The 20,583-nt window shown below is 35.5% G+C and overlaps 3 protein-coding genes across 6 annotated transcripts; all 3 read left to right on the forward strand.

The window, feature by feature from the left end:
- The first annotated feature begins 1,749 nt into the window (after positions 1–1,749).
- LOC107644583 (disease resistance protein Roq1) lies at positions 1,750–5,834 on the forward strand. 2 transcript variants are annotated; one of them, XM_088486285.1, is made up of 6 exons: positions 1,750–2,326; positions 2,419–3,523; positions 3,623–3,680; positions 3,720–3,952; positions 4,073–4,885; positions 4,989–5,834. In XM_088486285.1, the coding sequence occupies exons 1-6, from the start codon at positions 1,806–1,808 to the stop codon at positions 5,583–5,585; spliced, it is 3,327 nt and encodes a 1,108-aa protein (XP_088342411.1). In that variant the 5' UTR covers positions 1,750–1,805; the 3' UTR covers positions 5,586–5,834. The 2 variants fall into 2 exon arrangements, with proteins under 2 accessions (XP_088342411.1, XP_016203958.1); XM_016348472.3 differs by having other exon boundaries at positions 1,751–2,326; positions 3,623–3,952.
- A 136-nt stretch (positions 5,835–5,970) lies between these two features.
- LOC110272157 (TMV resistance protein N) lies at positions 5,971–14,420 on the forward strand. Its single transcript, XM_088486282.1, has 6 exons — positions 5,971–7,317; positions 7,420–8,530; positions 11,824–12,153; positions 12,258–13,055; positions 13,147–13,634; positions 14,043–14,420. Exons 1-6 carry the CDS (start codon positions 6,800–6,802, stop codon positions 14,257–14,259), a joined length of 3,462 nt encoding a protein of 1,153 aa, XP_088342408.1. The 5' UTR covers positions 5,971–6,799; the 3' UTR covers positions 14,260–14,420.
- Positions 14,421–16,160: 1,740 nt separating this feature from the next.
- LOC107644584 (disease resistance protein Roq1) lies at positions 16,161–20,315 on the forward strand. 3 transcript variants are annotated; one of them, XM_088486283.1, is made up of 6 exons: positions 16,161–16,773; positions 16,866–17,988; positions 18,082–18,411; positions 18,510–19,136; positions 19,245–19,337; positions 19,426–20,314. In XM_088486283.1, the coding sequence occupies exons 1-6, from the start codon at positions 16,259–16,261 to the stop codon at positions 20,023–20,025; spliced, it is 3,288 nt and encodes a 1,095-aa protein (XP_088342409.1). In that variant the 5' UTR covers positions 16,161–16,258; the 3' UTR covers positions 20,026–20,314. The 3 variants fall into 3 exon arrangements, with proteins under 3 accessions (XP_088342409.1, XP_016203959.3, XP_088342410.1); XM_016348473.3 differs by having other exon boundaries at positions 16,183–16,773; positions 18,510–19,337; positions 19,426–20,315; XM_088486284.1 differs by having other exon boundaries at positions 16,183–16,773; positions 18,510–19,337; positions 19,416–19,569.
- The last annotated feature ends 268 nt before the right edge of the window (positions 20,316–20,583 follow it).

The following is a 20,583-nucleotide window of genomic DNA, read 5'->3' on the forward strand; positions in this document are numbered from 1 at the left end:
GGCCTGCTGGTTTCCTTTGTAAGGGTTAGTTTGGGCTTGGGTCAGAGGTGGTGACTCGACCCGGCGACTAATTTGGGCTGGACTTTGATGGTCCGTAACAGTTTTCTTCCCTCCTTCCTTGAAATTTGTATACAATGTAAAAAGAAAACACAGTAAACTCTATTTTTTTCATTCCGGCATGGTTTAAGAGAATAACTTATTTTTCTAAAAATAGACATCAATTCAGGACATTGACATCACATTTTTTACTCCACTTTGTAGTTAAAAAGCATCACATACAAAGGAGGTTAAAGTTCACATGTGATTACTCTTGAAAGATTTTATGCCAACAAATTCTAAGAACACAAACACATATATTACGTTGAATTAAATCAAATATAAAATTATATTATTTTATTTGTTCTCTTTCTTTCTCATGTAGCAGTTGTATCTTACTCTTAGTAATAATAAATAAGACAGCGATAGTTATGCAACGTTAGCCTTGAAATTTCGAGACAAAGGCTAGGTTAGTATTAAAGAAAATGAGAATTAGATTGTGACTTTAATTTTGTTCTAATTTTTAAATATGGGTGCTCACAATTATTTAGAGACTTTGAGTAACTCTTTTTATACTGATTATTTCATTTAGTAAGGTCAATAGGTCATTAATGAAAAATTTAATATTGTCTAGTTTTTTAAACAAATATTTATTTTAGTTAAAGTAAGATTAACAGTTGGATATTTGTTTGAGATTGAAGGAATATAATTTGTGTTTATGATGGATTCTCCTAATAAAAGAGTAAACATAAAGGATGTTATAATTGATTAGGTATCCTAATATTACCTTTGTTATGTTCAAAACATGAAAGTCTTATTGCATGAAGTTCTGTAACAAGTTTAGTGACTCATTACACAGAAAAGAAAAAAAGAAAAAGGAAAATTAGACTATAAGAAAGTGATAATAACACTTTTTATCATTATTGTTCTTGTTTTTTGTTTTTGGTGGCTTGAGTCCACAAGATGAGAATCATAATAGACTAAGCAATTAATTATGCAAGGTAGAAATAGATATTCTTCCATGAAATTTTGAGGAAAGAACAAAATATATTTATGCATAATTTTAAATGAGTTAATATTATATATAATTATTATAGAAATTTGGGATTTCATACACACCTTATGACATCAACTCAATTAGTCTGTATAAGTGTGATTAATTAAAGAAATTTGGGATTATCACACATTATCACAAGAATAAAACAGGCAAATTCAATTCACATCTTATATTGGATAGTGTTAATTAATGAAAGCTTACAAACTATAACATTTATGTTCTAAATTCCAACATTTGTCTACTCATTCATACATCAAAGTGCTGTTTTTATAAAAGATGTAACCTTTTTTCCACCTTTTTTGACTGCTAAAGTTTTAATCTACGGACAAGTTACTGCATGGGGGATGAATAATGATACCGCGTGGAATTTGTATGCAATATGCAACAAGAAATCATGATGGCCGATGGGAAACAAGGTTTCACTTCCTTGAAATTTCGAGGCAAAAACTAATAATAAGTCAGTGTTTTCTAAAGAAAGAGTTAATAAGAATTACACCGTAGCATAGCCTAGGATTCTTTTGACGCGTGGGTCAGAGGTGTTCCAAAGGAATCAATAATGAATGAATGCAGTTTCTGCGTGGTTGCTAAGTTGACTTACTTAGACTTACACCCACTATTATTGTCTCTCTCTCTCTCTCTCTCTCTCTCTCTCTTTATATATATTTACTACTTTGTTTCTCTGGTTTTCATATATCCTTCTTGCTTCCATCCCATGGCTCTCCAATCCCTCTCCTCCTCCTACTATGCCCATCCCTTTTCCTCTTCTTCCATCAGATATGAATGGAAATACGATGTGTTCATCAGTTTCAGAGGCCAAGATACTCGCTACGGTTTCACTGGCAACCTCTACAATGCTCTCAATGGCAAAGGAATCCACACCTTCTTTGATGATGGCAAGCTTCAAAGCGGAGAGGAAATCACACCTGCACTTATCAAGGCAATTCAAGAGTCCAGGATTGCCATCATTGTGCTCTCTCCTAACTATGCTGCTTCTTCTTTTTGCTTAGAGGAATTGGTCCATATCCTTCACTGCATCAAGAGAAACAATCGCTTGGTTTTGCCTGTTTTCTATGAGGTGAATCCTTCTGATGTGCGCCATCTAAATAACAGTTTTGGAGAGGCAATGGCTAAGCATGAGAACAGATACAAGGATCACATGAACAACAAGGTGGACACATGGAAGAAGGCTCTGATAGAAGTAGCCAATTTGTCTGGCTATCATTTCAAACATGGGTAACTTCACTTCGTATACTTCTTTCTGTAATTGTTTCTCATTATTACAATTTTGAATTGTAAAAGTATCTATGTGTATCTTTGTTGGGCAGGCATGGATATGAACATGAGTTTATTAAAAAAATCGTGGAAGATGTTTCAAGAAAGATTGGGCGTGTGCCTTTGCCAGTGGCTGACTACCCTGTTGGACTTGAGTTTCCAGTGTCAAAAGTAATTTCCCTTTTGGAAATGGATTCTACTGATAGAGTTCACATGGTAGGGATTCATGGAATTGGTGGCATAGGGAAAACAACACTTGCTCTTGCTCTTTATAACTTGATTGCTGACAATTTTGAAGCTGTGTGTTTTCTTGAAAATGTGAGAGAAAATTCACAAAAACATGGGTTGGTGCATCTTCAAAATAATCTTCTTGGTAAGATATTAGGGAAGGAGGGAGTCCAGATAATAGGTGTTAATGAAGGAATTTCACAGATACAACGCAGACTCAGCCAAATAAAAGTTCTTTTGGTTCTGGATGATGTTGATGAGCATGAACAGTTGACAGCTATTGCGGGAAAACCTGATTGGTTTCATCCTGGAAGCAGAATCATTATTACAACACGGGACAAACATTTGCTGACACTTCATGACATTGAAAGAACATATGAGGTACAAGGTTTAAATAAGGAAGGGTCCTTAGAGTTGCTTCAATGGAAAGCTTTTAAAACAGATATTGTCAACCCAAGGTATAAGAATGTTTTAACCCGTGCAGTAACTTATGCTTCCCGTCTTCCATTGGCTTTGGAAGTAATAGGTAGTCACTTGTGTGGAAAAAAAGTAGAAGAATGGGAATCTGCATTGAATAAATTTGAAAGACATCTTGATGATAAAATACATGAGATACTTCAGGTTAGTTTTGATGCTTTGGGAAAAGAAGAACAGAGTGTTTTTCTTGATATTGCCTGTTGTTTTAAAGGGTATGAATTAGAGGAACTTGCATATATACTTCAAGCTCATTATGGGAGTTGTATGAAATATCATATTGGAATGTTGGTTGAAAAATCTCTCATAAAGATTGATAAATTCAGAATAACATTACATGATTTAATAGAGGACATGGGCAAAGATATATGTCGAGAACAATCGTCAAAAGTGCCTGGAAAGCGTAGTAGATTATGGTTCTACAAGGATATCGTTAAAGTTTTAGAAGATAATCAAGTAAGTAATAGTTTTTTTTTTGTTACTTAAGTTTATTAAATACTTTTTTTAACACATGTATTTTAATTAAATCATGTTCTTATTTTTGTGTGATGAAAGGGAACTAGTGCCATTGAAATCATACATTTGGAATTTCCTTTATTTAGAAAGGAAGGAGGTGAAGATCCGTCAAAAAAAGAGAAAAATGATGATGTAGAAGTAAAATGGGATGGAACAGCTTTTAAAGAGATGAAAAATCTCAAAACACTTATCATAAAAAATGGTCGTTTTTCCAGAGGGCCCAAATACCTTCCAAATAGTTTAAGAGTATTGGAATGGAGGAGGTATCCATCGAGATATTTTCCCTCTAATTTTAATCCAGAAAAGCTTTCTATACTCAAGTTGCCTGATTATCTCTACATGTTACCCAAGTTGGATAGCTTATCCAAGGTAAGCGTACTAAATTCATTTTTAGGATTTTGTATGTTTGCAAATTAACGTGATCAGGTTTATTTGGTTTTATTTTAGTTTGTTCATTAATTTTATTTGTTTGTTTGTTTTTTTCTCCAGATGTTGATCAGCTTAAAAGTTTTGAATTTTGATTACAGCAATTCTTTGAAAGAGATACCTGATGTGTCTAATCTTGAAACTTTAGAAGAATTTTCTTTTGAAGGATGTAGTAATTTAGTCTCAGTTCACAGTTCAGTTGGTTTTTTACCTAAACTTAAAATATTGAATGCTGAAAATTGTCCCCAACTCAGAAGTTTTCCACCTGTTATTAATTTGCCCTCACTGAAAACACTCGGTCTATCTGGATGCTCAAGCCTTGAGAAATTTCCAGAAATTCAAGAAGAGATGAAAAATCTAGAAGAGCTTGATTTGTTTGGCACTGGGATAAAAGATTTGCCATGTTCATTTTGTAACCTTTCTGGATTGTGGCTTTTGTATTTGGAGGAGAATGAAATGTATAGAATACCAAGTGTCATTGGCATGATGCCAAGCTTGTTTATCTGTAAGATTGAGTTAGGAGGAAATAAGGGGAGGGTATCAGGAGAGCAGGAAGAGGGGTTTCATGGAATACTCACTCACTCCCTCCCCTCTTCACATATGCAATCTCTTTTTCTCACAAACTGCAATTTGTCAGATGACTTTTTTCCACTAGCTGTTGCATGGTTTCCCAATGTGATATCTTTAGTTCTAGGAGGCAATAATTTCACAATCCTTCCTGAATGCATCCAACAATTTCGCTTTCTAGTGGTTCTCAATGTGGATGATTGCGAGCATCTTCGGGAGATTAGAGGGATTCCCCCATGCTTGACAGACTTCTCAGCAGTAAACTGCAAATCATTGAGTCCGAGGAGCACAAGCGTGTTACTCAATCAGGTTTCGTTACATTTTAATAATTAAGAATGCAGATGACATCATAATTCATATTAAATTAATAATGTATGCTAACTACTTCTTCTGCATTATGAATAAATGACAGCAACTGCACCAGGGTAGAAACACCCAGTTTGTGATGCCAGGTGGAAGCATTCCAAGGTGGTTTGAGTGGCGCAGCAGGGGAGCTTCTATTTCTTTCTGGTTTCGTGGCACCATATTCCCTTACAAATCTCTTTGCGTTGCAATTCTACTCAAACATGACATCCTTTCCCCACCACTTCAAGTAAAACCCACTGTGACCATCAATGGCAACCAAGTTCAATTTGGACGGTATGGCCTTATGGGTCAATTATTTATTTTTAATCTGAAGAGAGATGATTATTATTATGAAGCACCACATTTTAAAAGAGGATGGAATCATGTGAAGCTTTCATATGAAGCATATTATAAGGGTTTTGAGGGAAAGGTGCCGAGTGAGTCAATTGGAAAAGAGATTGGAATGCACGTATGGAAGGAAGAGAGTAGTAGTATAATGGAAGATATTCGATTCACTGATCCATACAAAATGACACAACTAATTATAATGATGATCATGCTCTCAATAGCATTCCCCAACCATAAGAACCACCCCTTGCTCCTCCAAACATGCATTGGTTTGTGGACGTTGCTGTTTCTAACACACACTCTTTTTTTGGGTTAAATAACTGTCAGTTAGGAAGGAGGGTAGGGAGGATTCAATATCAGCATGCACACAGCTATATGGCTGTCCCCACCTGTGTATGTCAAGGTGTAATTGTTATTAATTTATTATATTATTATTATTAAGTGTGGCACTTCCCTTGCTAGTTTTGCATCTCTTCATTTGGTTGATGAGTGCAATCCATAACAGAAGGAGTTTTTTGAAAATAAGAACTGCAAAATTGTCAATATAGCAGCCTCATTTGGTAAATTCATATGATTAGTGGACATTGATGTTTCTAACACGCAAAATTTGTCTTAATGATGATTAACGATGGGGCATCACTGGCATGTGTCCAAGGTAAATTACTCATTTTAGTTGTCCCATTCATTTTGATCAATAATACTTTGAGAATCAGTTTTACATTTATATAATATATTACTTTGAAGGGCTCTTAATATGTAACGAAATGGGTACTAACTACTAACTAGGAATACGAACAAGGTGTATGGTTTTCTCAATCCCACGCTTTCCTGAATCCTCAGTGCAATCTCACGGCTACTGTTAGGATGATGCTGTATATACATATTATGTAACAATTTTGTGAGTCGAATGGAATGGAATCTCCTTAAAAGCGTGGACTTTAAGATATGAGGATTTCGATTATTATATTGTAAGCAGGTCCCCTTACATTTTTTATTTTGCCTTTGCTCATTGGAGTCAAGATGTGAAAGTTGTGCACTATAAAGTTGAGATTGCCTTTCAATTTAGCACTTAATGCAAATGGTGCAATTTCTTCAGTGATATAATGTTGAGAGAGAGATTCTTTTTCAACTGAAATGGAAGAAGTGTAACAGAGAATAAACAAGACGCATCAATGAGGATTCAGTGTACAAAAGAACAAGAAAAATAAGGATTGTTGTCTACTGTGATGTAGTCTTGGCCTCCTGAGTCCCCAAGAAAAGAACAATAATAGATGAATCCAATGACAGAACAATATAACAGTTATGCAAATTTCAAGGTAGAGGCATGCACCATTCCTTGAATTTTGACCAAAGAACAAAACATGTGGCTGATCTTACAAAGTTATTTATTCCCATTTTTATGCAGAGTAAAGGGAAGCCCAACAGTATAATAGAGTGAAGATATTACTTTATATTTTTATTACTTTCTTTTGGTTTTCTGAGACTCAAAACTCCCAACATTCATACAACTTTCTATCCTTCTTTCTTATCATGCCTCTGCAATCTTCCTTCTCCTCCTTTTCCACCCATTCTTCTTCTTCTTCTTCCATCAGATATCCATGGAAATACCATGTGTTCATCAGTTTCAGAGGCGAAGATACTCGCTATGGTTTCACTGGCAACCTCTACAAAGCTCTTTTTGATAAAGGAGTCCACACCTTCATTGATGATGAGGAACTTCAAAGAGGACACGAAATCACACCCTCACTTCTCAAGGCAATTGAAGAGTCCAGGATTGCCATCATTATCCTCTCTCCTAACTATGCTTCTTCTTCTTTTTGCTTAGACGAGCTTGTCCACATCCTTCACTGCATCAAGGGAAATGATCGCCTGGTTTTACCGGTTTTCTATGAGGCTGATCCTTCTGATGTGCGCCATCAGAGAAATAGTTTCGGAGAAGCAATGGCCAAGCATGAAGAGAAATTCAAGAGTGACTTGAACAAGGTGCACAAATGGAAGCAGGCTCTGCATCAAGTTGCTAATTTGTCAGGATATCATTTCAAACACGGGTAACTTCACTTCATATATTTCTTTCTCATCTGTAATTGTTTTTCATTTATAAAAAATATTACAATTTTGCATTGTAATAAGAATCTGTGTGTATTTGGCAGGGATGGATATGAACACAAGTTTATTGCAAATATCGTGGAAGAAATTTCAAGAAAGATTAATCGTGTACCTTTGCCCGTTGCTGATTACCCTGTTGGACTAAAGTCTCGAGTGTCAAATATAATTTCACTTCTGGAAATGGATTCTAGTGATCGAGTTCACATGGTAGGGATACATGGAATTGGTGGCATAGGAAAAACGACACTTGCAATTGCTGTCTATAACTTGATAGCTGACAACTTTGAAAGTGTGTGCTTTCTTGAAGATGTGAGGGAAAATTCAAGTAAATATGGGTTGGTACATCTTCAAAATAACCTTCTTTGTAAGATACTAGGGAAGGAGGGAGTCCAGATACAAGGTGTTAAAGAAGGAACCTCACAAATACAACAAAGACTTCGTGGAAAGAAAGTTCTTTTGATTCTAGATGATGTTGATGAACAAAAGCAGTTAGAATCTATTGCTGGAAAACCTAATTGGTTTGGTGGTGGTAGCAGGGTGATTATTACAACACGAGATACACATTTGCTAAAACTCCATAATGTTGAAAAGACATTTGAGGTAGCTGCTTTAAGTAAGAAACATTCTCTTGAATTGCTTGTTAAAAAAGCTTTCAAAAATGATGAAGTCAACTCAAGTTATTATGCAAATGTTTTAAATTGTGCAATAACTTATGCCTCTGGACATCCGTTGGCTTTGGAAATAATAGGTTCCAATTTGTTTGGAAAAGAAGTAGAACATTGGGAATCTGCATTACATCAGTATGAAAAAATTCCTAACAGGGAGATCCAACAAATACTTAAAATAAGTTATAATGCTTTGGAGGAATATGAGAAGAATATTTTTCTTGATATCACTTGTTGCTTTAAAGGACACAACTTGAAAGAAATTGGAGATATACTTCATGCCCATTATGGATATAACATGAGCTATCATATTCAACGGTTGGTTGATAAATCACTCATAAAGATTAAGTTTGGGGATCAAGTGACATTTCATGATTTGATAGAGGATATGGGCAAAGAAATTGTTCGACAAGAATCACCAAATATGCCAGGAAACCGTAGCAGGTTATGGTATCATGAAGATATAGTTCAAGTTTTACAAGAAAAACAAGTAAGTTATTATTTCAATGATTTTAGTTTTATGTCTTTAAATTTGCTTTATCACCTTATGATATTATATTGTCACAGCCCAAAATGAGCCATGACCGGCGCTCAGGAAAATAATCCTATAGCAAGCCTTATATACTCAAATATAAATTGAATAAAAAAGTTACAAATATTTTACAAGTTCTAAAATAAATAGTTATACATTTTTAACAAAAATTAAAATAATTAAGAATGGTTGGACCCTGCCTGTGTTATATGGAGCATATATACATCTAAGAACTCGTCAACGAATAAGTACTCATTGGAGATCGTTACATCTTGAATAGAGAGTCTCACATAGACAAGTAATTGTTCCTGAAAAATGTTTTTAGAAAAAAAAACGGGGTGAGTTTTGCAACTCAGTAACTAGACAATACATCTATAATCGACATGAGACCATATAAACATCATATTAAAATAATTTTAATTAGAAAATAATAATTGATAATAATAAGTGAATCAATAAGGGAGTTCTCATACAGAAATCAAATCAAAAGTCCACACTTGGGCGACTTCACCTCAATGGGTAGCCCTTTCCTCTCGTGTGTCCTAACAGAATAACAGATCTAACGTGTGGCCTACACGTTAGGCTAGCAACACCCCTGCTAGCTGGGGTCTGAGTTAGATGCATCTGAGTTAACGTCATAACCGCCGTTAACTACGGTTTTCTAATACGAGCCTCCCAAACCAATTCAAAACATATAATTTCAAATACAACAAATCTTTGATCTTTCCAATATATAAGGTATCGAATCAAATCAAATCATATTATACTTTCTCATCAAAATCCTTTCCAATCATACTTTTTTTTTTTAATCAAAACACATTTCAAATATATTTCACAATCTTTAAACTAAGTGAATACCAACAAATACTTCAATGCTTCAAAAGCAGATATTCAAGTAAACTCAAACATTTTAGAATAATGCAAAACTTTATCAAAAATATATATGGTCTCAAAAATAGATATTCAAATAAAATCAAACAATTTAAAATAATGCAAGACTTCATCAAAAATATATATGGTCTCATGTATAGTTCCGAAAGTATAAACTTCATAAAAAATGAATTATTTAATTTTAATAAATCAATTATTCTAATCAATTTAAAACCGTTCTAGACAAATATAGTGAGTATAATTCAAAGATCATAATAGATATATGTCAAAATAATTATAGATGCACAGTCAAACAATTATAAATGTAAAGCCTACTCACAACTTCCCAAGGGACCGAAGATACCGAATCGGGAGTGTCAAAATTGGAGGATTGACGTAGAATGGAATGAATGAGCGCAGAATTTGGATTAGGGCAACGACAAGGTGGAGCTGCGATAGTTTGGGTTATTGTCAGGAACGGTTCAGCTCCAGCGGCACCAACAGCTCCATTAGCAACCTAGGTTCACCCGAACGGCGACCGGTGACGAAACAGCCCTCTATTCACGATGGCTCCTCTCGCACGTTCTGTTTCTCTCTCTTCGAGCTCTCTCTTCTCTCTCAACAATGGCGACGGCGACTTGGCAAGGCGGCAGTTGAAGCTCAGCAGTGACGGAGACAAGGCGCGGCGGCTGTCCTTTCTCGTCTCGTCTCTCGCGCTCGTCCCCTCTCTCGAACGCATCTCTCGGTTCTGGCCTCTGATGGCGACGCGACGGCAGCGAGCTGGACGCAGCTGGCGGCGACGTGACGGGACACGAATGGCGAGCTCCAGGCCGGCAGTGACAAGGCGTGGCTCTCTCTCTCTCTCCTCGCGTGGTGGCTTGGTGTGGATAGCTCCCTCCTTCCTCCCTTCGCTTCTTGCGGTCTCCCCTATTCTCTCTTTCCCTTTTCTTTCTTTCTTTTTTTCCGTGGAGTCTAGGTGTGTGTGCTGTGGGGAAGAGAGTGTGAGGCGAGTGAGAGTGTGTGCGGCGGTGGGAGGTGAGTGAGAGAGTGTGGCTAGAGTTAGAGAAAAAAGAAAATAAAAATCTAGGAGTGGGTCCCACCGCCTTATCTATTTATTTATTTTTTTTTCTGGCTATTACATATACGCTCACAAATTATATTGTATGATAATAATTTATTAGTGGGTCATAGTATATATAATATGATAATAATTTTATAATTATATTTTATTATTATAAAATATAATTAATCTTCTAGTTATTTAACTAATAAATTAAAATACTTATATAGTAATTTAAATAATAACATATAACTTAGAATTTTATTCTTCTAAGTTTTATATTTTAAAAAATTGAATAATTCTTTCATTATCAATATAATTAAATGTCTATTTTTTTATATATGTCACTAAATAATAATTTAAAAATCATCTCTCATGAGATTACGACTCTTTATAATATTCATAACTGAAATTTTTTCCGGTTGATATCATTATCACCAACAAAACTAGAACTAACTTGAAAAGAAATGGATATCCGTGTGTTTAGATCTCACTTTTCATTTCAGCTGTAATTTGTTACTAATATTATTACATTTCAAAATTTAAATTATTGATGAATCTTATTATTCAATAACTATTAACTATGTAATAAAATATATATACAATAGCATAACTACAAAATAAAATGCAAAATAAGTGAATAGATTACAAAATATAAAAAGATAAAAATAAATATTTAATTAAATCAAAAGAAATTAAAGAATGAAGTTAAGGAGTCTTATTAGAAGCTAATGAGTAATAGTTCAAATGGCATAGTCTCCCCATACTCAATTAAGAGGTTGCGGGTTCGAGTCTCCTATCTTTGGTAAAAAAAAAAAGTCTTATTAGAAAATAGAGAATCAGAAATGAACAAGAGAAGGGAATTAAAATTTTAGAGAGCATAAAAAAAATGACACTTTTGTATCTAAATTTAAATTACTGACTTGTTTTTTAATTATCTTTTTATTATTATTTAATTATTTTTATTAAATAATCAATATAATATTATTATAAGATAGTGAGATCTTCTCTCTATATGTATTATGAAAACAGAAATAAATTAAAAAAAAAAATTGAAGTGGGGTTAAATTTATTTATTGAGTGGGGACAAATAAATTTTTATCCTATGAAAACAGAAATAAATTTAAAAAAAATTTCAATGGGGACACTTGTCCCCACACCCTCCCATGTAAATCCGTCCCTGGACATGTTAATAATTTCTCATACTTCAATATATTTTATGCAATACTAGTTCATTATTTTTCTCTGTACTCTTCATAAATTTGTCTTATGTATACATATGTATTTTAATTAGTTCATGATTTTAATATTGTATTGAAAGGGGACTAGCACCGTTGAGATTATATATCTGGAATTTCCTTCCTCAAAAATGGATGAAAATGGTGATCCATCGAAAAAGAAGAAAAATAAAGTTGTACAAGTGGAATGGGATGGACTAGCTTTTAAGGATATGGTAAATCTGAAGACACTTATCATAAAAAATGGTTCTTTTTCCGAAGGTCCCAAATATCTTCCAAACAATTTAAGAGTATTGGATTGGAGGAGGTATCCATTGAAGGGTTTTCCAGATGATTTTCAACCAAAGCACCTCTGCATGCTCAAGTTACCCGAATATCTTTTTGAGTCATACAAGTTGGATAGCTTATCCAAGGCAAGTATACTAAATTCATTTTTTCGATTTTGTATGTTTAGTAAATTCACATGGTTATTTGTTTGACTTTTACTTTTTCTGTCTTGATGTTTTTCTTCTTTCAGAACTTGGCCTCCTTGAATGTTTTGAATTTTGACAACAGTGAATATTTGAAAGAGATACCTGATGTGTCCGGTCTTCTAACTTTACAAAAATTATCATTCAGTGGTTGTAAGAATTTGACTACAGTTCACAATTCAGTTGGTATCCTCAATAATCTTAAAGTCTTGAAAGCTGAAGATTGCGAGAGTCTTAGGACTTTTCCATCTATCAATTTGCCCTCACTTGAAATACTTATGTTGTCTGGTTGCTATAGACTTGCGAAATTCCCAGAAATACTAGGAAAGATGGAAAAGGTAGAAATGCTTCGTTTGTGTGGCACTAACATAAAAGATTTGCCATCGTCATTTCAAAACCTTTGTGAGTTGTCCTGTTTGAATCTGAGTGGCCATACCTTTCATAGGATACCAAGTGTGATCGTGAATATGCCAAAACTGTTTACATTATATATTGGGGGAGAAGGCAATAAGACTTGGGTATCACGCAACAAGTTGGAAGAGGGAGTTGAAGGAACACTCAGCTCTTCAAATGTGACTAATCTTACTCTCGATAAGTGTATGCTGTCAGATAACTTTTTTCCACTGGCACTTGCATGGTTTCGCAATGTGAAAACATTAGACCTGAGTAGCAACAGGTTCACAATCCTTCCCGAATGCATCCAAGATTTTCGCTTTCTAAGCTCCCTCAAAGTTGATTTTTGCACGAAGCTAGTTAAGATTGCAGGAATTCCACCAAATTTGAAACAATTCTCGGCAGTAGGCTGCAGCAACTTGACTGAGGTCACAAGCGTGTTACTCAATCAGGTTTCTTTTTATTTTTTTTTTAAATTATTAGATTAATAATACTGTTATAGTGTATGCTAACTACTACCTACGAAATATTAATGACTCACAGGAACTGCACGAGAATGGAAGAACCGAGTTCGCATTGCCAGGAACAATGATTCCAGCATGGTTTGAAGAGAAGAGAAAGGGAGATTCTATTTCATTCTGGTTTCGTGGCGAGTTCCCTTCGAATGCACTTTGCTTTGCAATTCTAAAGCGGAATAGGCGCAGCAGTGGAACTCGTATAACAACCATGGTGAGCATCAATGGCAAGCAAGTTTCCCGTGGAGATGGGAGAACCCAAACTTTTCAGGAACTATTTATTTTTGATCTGTCCATGACAAAAAAAACGTATCATTTGGATGGAATATGCTTTGAAAATAAATGGAATCATGCGAATGTTTCATTTAAAATTTATGACCTAATGGAGGAGTGTGGAATGCATATATTGAAGCAAGAGAGTAGTAGCATCATGAAAGATATTCGATTCACCAATCCTTGCATAAAGAATGACGATGAAGCTCTCCATGGTATTGGCAGCATTGACGTTCGTCTAAGGTAAAATTACTCTCGGTCTTGTCTTAGGGAAGAACAGAGGAGAGAAAAGCGGTGTTCAATAGAAAACTTGAGAAATATGAATTTTATTTTCTTTGAACTAAAGTGATTGATCTAAACTGTTACGACCAGCTTAATCAGCTTATATAGTTATTTACAAGCATGTGTTGAATGAATGCATGTGATGAGTGTAAATGATCCTGTTAAAATCAGTTTTATTGCCAAAACAGAATCGGTTGCTTCATTGCTAAGTTACAGCGTCATTAGCAATGCTTGACAGTAATCTTTTCTTAACGAAGTGCCAGTGTATATGACATGAGTTTTTGACTCCAATTAGTCCCAGCTTAATTCAATAAATAGAACCTTAACCCCTAAATTTATCTCGTGACATCCTTCTTCTCTTCTCTCCAGGCTACAACCAGGTTCTGCAACTAGCCAACCAGCTTCGCAGAATCCTCTTCGGCATAGTGGAGACACGTCACATTCAAAAGGGAACTGGGCAGTGCCACAATTCAGGGGAGGCACTGTTTTTGCTAGGAGGAACATAAAAATGATGTTGTGTGTGATGTTTTATACAATGTTAAGCATTGTAGTGTGTGGTTTGGGTATGTGGTTAGGAAAGAATTAGGGTGGTGTGAGTTTAGGAGCAAAGAATGAAACAATTAAGCCCTACTTCATGTGGATAGTATTCAAGCTTTCTTCCAATGTAAAAGCCTTAGGGCTCTAAAAGAAGCATCACCTTAATTGAATGGAACCTTATTGCAGTTTTCTTGCATATTTGCACTTAAGACATGCCCTTCACAATTGATGCATAGCTTCGTTGTACCTGCATAATAACAATTAAAGCAATATAGACAAACTTGATAGTCAAATAATAATCCTGAAAGGTATAACTTGCATAAATATTGATTTATAAGTTGTATTAATTAAATTAAGTTAATAATGACAGCGTCATAACAAGCAGTACTTGCTGCTAATTTTCAATAAGCATATACAAGTATTATGCAGATTCAAAGAAGTTAAAGCAAAAAGGGGAGACATGCGGCCGAGGGGCTATGAATCTATTCCAACCAAAAGAAAGAGCTTCATAGAACATATTCCAGAACACCAAAGTTTCAACCTATTTGCTATGTATAAACATTTATAGCTCTATACAAAAAACTCGGTATCAGTTTTCGAGGAAGTATTGCTGTTTTTGGGATTGTGAGTTTTGGGATGGGTTAGTTTGGGTGTGGAACTTCCAATGGAGGAGAGAACTTTTTCAATGGGAGTTGGAGTTACTGAACCAACTTCACAATACTTTGAAATTGGTCAAACTTGTATTTGGGAGAGAGGATAGAGTGGTGTGGAAATATGATAAACAAGGCATTTTTTCTACTAACTCATTTGTGCAGGTGTTGCAGGTGGAAATGGCTCCAGAGGATATATCAAGTTACAGCTTTACTAAGTCGATTTGGAAAGGGCTTGTCCCTCCTAGAGTTGAGTTATTTGTTTGGTTTGGATTGATCGGCAGGGTCAATACAAAGGCGAGACTATGTCGACTAGGGGTTATTAGCCAACAAGATACTCTATGTGTATTATGTAACAGAGGTGATGAAAATGACTACCACTTATTTCTTGGTTGTAGTTTTACATGGCAGGTGTGGTGTGCTTGGTTATCTTATGTCGGGTTGCAATGGACTTGTCCGGGTACAATCAAGGAGCACATTTAGAGTTGGACTGAGGTATCAAATAGAAAGGAGGAACGCAAGAGATGGATGGTGTGCTTTTGTGCGATCTTGTGGAACATTTGGTTGGAATGAAATCGAAGGATTTTTGAGAAAAAAGGGAAAGGAGCTCAGGAGATTATAACTTTATCATTCCAAAGCTTCTCTGAGTGGTTAGGTGCTGATCTCTTTTGTTGTTGATGACAATGCCGGAGATGACAGAGGAATATTTACGCTTTTATTTTCTTGTGTACTCTTGTCACTGCTCTTGCTCCACTTTGTGTGTTGAGCTCTTTCTTTCAAAAAAATAAATTGTGTGTATCTATGGATATTTTTGCAATGAAGAGGGCCTTTGGCATGTGAGTTTTCATTTTCATAAGGCAGAGGAGGGTAATTAATTGCCTTATCTTTGGTGGGTATTGCATAATGGCATTATAGCCCAGAAAGTCCTTGATTGGACGTTGAGTTCTTAATAAATTATAATGGAGGGTCCCCATTCTTGGAGAAACTTACTCTTCATAGTTGTCTTTACAAAAAATGATTCCTAAAAATTTAGTAGGGATCAAAAGTAAGTGCAGTTCAACAACACCCTCATTCAGTCTTGCAATGCTCATTAGTAGCATAACCAAGGACAAAGTTTTGTCTTAATTAAAAGTAATCAAAGTGAAACACCCTTTGAATATCAAATTCCAAAGTGAAAAATCTTACAGAACAATAGACCCCACACGGAGTATATGACATGATAATGCAGTTTCTGTTTTATTTCTACGTTGACTGACTTTGAGAAACTTAATTATTCAGCATTGCATCTCTTCCTTTAATTACTCATTCTTGTATATATTTTTTTTTATTACTTTCTTTTAGTTTTCTGAGACTCAACACTCCCAACATTCATACAACTTTCTATCCTTCTTTCTTATCATGCCTCTGCAATCTTCCTTCTCCTCCTTTTCCACCCATTCTTCTACTTCTTCCTTCGGCTATGCATGGGAATATGATGTGTTTATTAGTTTCAGAGGCGAAGATACTCGCTATGGTTTCACTGGCAACCTCTACAAAGCTCTTTTTGATAAAGGAGTCCACACCTTCATTGATGATGAGGAGCTTCAAAGAGGAGACCAAATCACACCCTCACTTCTCAAGGCAATTGAAGAGTCCAGGATTGCCATCATTGTTCTCTCTCCTAACTATGCTTCTTCTTCTTTTTGCTTAGACGAGCTTGTCCACATCCTTCACTGCATCAAGGGAAATCATCGGCTGGTTTTACCGGTTTTCTATGAGGTTGATCCTTCGGATGTGTGCCATCAAAGAAATAGTTTCGGAGAAGCAATGGCCAAGCATGAAGAGAAATTCAAGAGTGACTTGAACAAGGTGCACAAATGGAAGCAGGCTCTGCATCAAGTAGCTAATTTGTCAGGATATCATTTCAAACACGGGTAACTTCACTTCATATACTTCTTTCTGGTCTGTAATTGTTTTTCATTTATCAAAATATTACAAGCAATAAGAATCTGTGTGTATTTGGCAGGGATGGATATGAACATAAGTTTATCAGAAATATTGTGGAAGAAATTTCAAGAAAGATTAGACGTGTACCTTTGTTTGTTGCTCGTTTTCCTGTTGGACTAGATTCACTAGATTCTCGAGTGTCAAAAGTAATTTCACTTTTGAGAATGAATTCTAGTGATCAAGTTCACATGGTAGGGATTCATGGAGTTGGTGGAATAGGAAAAACAGCACTTGCTTGTGCTGTTCATAATTTGATTGCTGACCATTTTGACAGTACGTGCTTTCTTGAAGATGTGAGAGAAAACTCAAAGAGACATGGCTTGGCTCATCTTCAAAATATCCTTCTCTCTGAGATATTAGGAAAGGAGGAAATTAAGATAGTCAGTGTTCAACAAGGAACTTCTCGAATCCAACGAAGGCTATGTCAAAAGCAAGTCCTTTTGATTTTAGATGATGTTGATGATCACAAACAACTACAGGCTATTGCTGGAAAACCTGACTGGTTTGGTCCTGGAAGCAGAGTTATTATTACAACACGGGACACACATTTGCTAAAATATCATGGTGTTGAAAACACATATGAGGTAAAGGGTTTAGATGAGGCAGAGTCTTCTCAATTGCTTGTTAAACATGCATTTAAAAATGGTTATGATAGCAGCTCCAATTATGGGGATGTTTTGACCCGTACAATAACTTATGCTTCTGGTCTTCCATTGGCTTTGGAAGTAATAGGTAGTCACTTGTGTGGGAAAAAAGTAGACGAATGGGAATCTGCATTGAATAAATTTGATAGACATCTTGACGATAAAATACATGAGATACTTCGAGTAAGTTTTGATGCTTTGGGAAAAGAAGAGCAGAGCGTTTTTCTTGATATTGCCTGTTGTTTCAAAGGATATGAATTAAAGGAAATTACAGATCTACTTCAAGCTCATTATGGGAGTTGTATGAAATATCATATTGGAGTGCTTTTTGAAAAATCTCTCATAAAGATCAATTTGTATGATCTCACTGTGACAATGCATGATTTGATAGAGAACATGGGCAAAGAAATTGCACTAGAAGAATCACCAGAAATGCCTGGAAAGCGTAGTAGGCTATGGTTCTACGAAGAAATAGTTAAAGTTTTACAAGATAATCTAGTAAGTAATAAATTTCTCTAATGACTTTGTTGAAAGTCCTTTTTTACGCACTTGTACCTTAATTAATTCATGTTTTTAATTTTGTGTTGAAAGGGTACTAGCACCATTGAAATCATATATTTGGAATTTCCGTTATTGGAAAGGGAAGGAGATGAAGATTCATTTGAAAGAGAGGAAAATAAAGATATTGAAGTAAAATGGGACGGAACAGCTTTTAAAGAGATGAAAAATCTCAAAACGCTTATCATAAAAAATGGTTGTTTTTCTGAATGTCCCAAATATCTTCCGAACAGTTTAAGGGTATTGGAATGGTGGAGATATCCTTCAGAGTGGCTACCAAATGATTTTCAACCAAAGAAACTCTCCATACTCAAGTTATCGAATAATCTCTATTTGGCACACAAGTTGGATAGCTTATCCAAGGTAGTGTGTACTAAATTCTTTTTTTTTTTATTTTGTGTTATGGTAACTTGAATGAAGTTTATTTGTTTGACTTTTTCCTTTGTTTTAATTTTTTTCAGAAGTTGGGGAGTTTGAAAGTTTTGAATTTTGATTACAATGATTCTTTGAAAGAAATAGCTGATGTGTCTAGTCTTCAAACTTTAGAAGAATTTTCGTTCCGAGGATGCAAAAACTTAGTTAAAGTTCACAGTTCAGTTGGGTTTCTATCTAAACTTAAAAGATTGAATGCTGAATATTGCGAGAAGCTCAGGACTTTCCCAGCGGCTATCAAATTGCCCTTACTGAAATATTTCAGTCTATGTGGTTGCTCAAGCCTGGTCAATTTTCCAGAAATTTTAGAAGAGATAGCAAATGTAGGATGGCTTGATTTGAAAGGCACTGGCATAAAAGATTTGCCATGCTCATTTCATAATCTTTCTGGATTGCAAAGTCTGGAAATTATTTGGAATGAAACGTGTAAGATACCAAGCATCATTTTTATGATGCCACAACTATCTTCATGTTGTATTGAGGGAGGAGGCAAGAGGAGGGTATCATTGGAAAAGCCGGAGGAGGATGAGGAGGAGGGGCTTCAAGGAATACTCACTCACTCCCTCCCCTCGCAACATATGATGAAAGCTCTTTGTCTCAGCAACACCAATCTGTCCGATGATTTTTTTCCACTAGCTGTTGCATGGCTTCCAAATGTGAGACAATTAATCCTAACAGGCAATAATTTCACAGTCCTTCCTGAATGCATGAAAGAATTTTGCTTTTTATACTTGCTCAACGTCAATGATTGCAACCATCTTCAGGAGATTCGAGGGATTCCACCTTGCTTGACAAACTTCTCAGCAGTAAACTGCAAATCCTTGAGTTCTAGAGCCACAAGAGTTTTACTCAATCAGGTTTTGTTACTTTTTAATTAGTTAACAATGTATATGAGATCATGATTCATATCATATTAATAATGTATGCTAAACTAGTCCTTGACAGGAATTACATGAGGGTAGATGGACAATCTTTGCAATGCCAGGTGGAAGGATTCCAAGATGGTTTGAGAAGCGCTGCAGCGGAGCTTCTATTTCATTCTGGTTTCATGGCACTGAATTCCCTGACAATGCTCTTTTCTTTGCAATTCTACTCAGAGATGGCCTCCCTTCCCCAGTTGAAGTACTACCCATCGTGACTGTCAACAGCAACCAAGTTTCCTGTCGATGGCGGGAGACCCCAGTGGATCAATTATTTATTTTTCATCTGTCAGAGACAATTGCTTATAATGTAATACTACGTTTTGAAAACAAATGGAATCATGCAGAGATTTCATATGAAGCACATGATTACTATACCTATGATGAGGTCCCCACTGAGCCAATTGCAAAAGAGATTGGAATCCATCTATTGAAGCAAAAGATCAGTAGCAGTATAATTCAAGATATCCGATTCACTGATCCTTACAAAATGACACAACTAATCATAATGATGATGATGATCTCAATAGTATTGCCCAACCATAAGAAGCAGCCCTTACTCCTTGAAACATCCATTGGTTTGTGGACATTGCTGTTCCTAACACACACTCTTTTTTTTGGATAAATAACTGTCAATTAGGAAGGAGGGTAGGGAGGATTCAATATCAGCATCCGCACAGCTATATGGTTGTGACCACTTGTGTATGTGATAGTGTAATTATTGTTATTAAGATAAGTGTGATGCTTCCCTTGCTGCTGCTTGTTTGATTCAATATGAAATAGAGTTGACCATTCAATATGTTACTTGCTACTTTGACAACTCTTTTGTATTATACATTTATATATTGAATGATTCTGAATTTGTAACATAATGCAATTGCAAGCCAAATAGATAACCCCGTTACCCACTGTCAATTTGAATCTCTGTTTTGATCGTTTTCAGGAGTTGAAACAACGAATCTTGGCTTGTAGTTGTGCTGATATTTCAGATTTCTTATTTTAAAATAGATAAACCTCAGCACAAGTTAACCACATTTAGTTAGCTTGTGGAGGGTTGATAACTCTGTTTGACAAAGTCCATAGTCAATGTGAATTCATTATTCTCGGCTTTCTATTTTATTTTTCCTCTCATTCCTCCAAATTCCTGAGTAAGAAGAATAGTGTGAACTGCCTTATTCTAATT

The sequence above is a fragment of the Arachis ipaensis genome, chromosome B5, assembly GCF_059453495.1.
Source record: "Arachis ipaensis isolate K30076 ecotype BB chromosome B5, ASM5945349v1, whole genome shotgun sequence".
NCBI classification, from domain to species: domain Eukaryota; kingdom Viridiplantae; phylum Streptophyta; class Magnoliopsida; order Fabales; family Fabaceae; genus Arachis; species Arachis ipaensis.

What these genes read in the sequence shown, in the direction of transcription:
- LOC107644583 (XM_016348472.3), top strand. Translation starts at nt 1,806, where the DNA reads ATGGCTCTCCAATCCCTCTCCTCCTCCTACTATGCCCATCCCTTTTCC. An exon ending in AAGTTTTAGAAGATAATCAA is followed by an intron (nt 3,524 to 3,622) that starts GTAAGTAATAGT and finishes GTGTGATGAAAG; the next exon opens with GGAACTAGTGCCATTGAAAT. An exon ending in AGTTGGATAGCTTATCCAAG is followed by an intron (nt 3,953 to 4,072) that starts GTAAGCGTACTA and finishes TTTTTTCTCCAG; the next exon opens with ATGTTGATCAGCTTAAAAGT.
- LOC110272157 (XM_088486282.1), top strand. Translation starts at nt 6,800, where the DNA reads ATGCCTCTGCAATCTTCCTTCTCCTCCTTTTCCACCCATTCTTCTTCT. An exon ending in CAAGCGTGTTACTCAATCAG is followed by an intron (nt 13,056 to 13,146) that starts GTTTCTTTTTAT and finishes AATGACTCACAG; the next exon opens with GAACTGCACGAGAATGGAAG. An exon ending in AGCATTGACGTTCGTCTAAG is followed by an intron (nt 13,635 to 14,042) that starts GTAAAATTACTC and finishes TCTTCTCTCCAG; the next exon opens with GCTACAACCAGGTTCTGCAA.
- LOC107644584 (XM_016348473.3), top strand. Translation starts at nt 16,259, where the DNA reads ATGCCTCTGCAATCTTCCTTCTCCTCCTTTTCCACCCATTCTTCTACT. An exon ending in AAGTTTTACAAGATAATCTA is followed by an intron (nt 17,989 to 18,081) that starts GTAAGTAATAAA and finishes TTGTGTTGAAAG; the next exon opens with GGTACTAGCACCATTGAAAT. An exon ending in CAAGAGTTTTACTCAATCAG is followed by an intron (nt 19,338 to 19,425) that starts GTTTTGTTACTT and finishes AGTCCTTGACAG; the next exon opens with GAATTACATGAGGGTAGATG.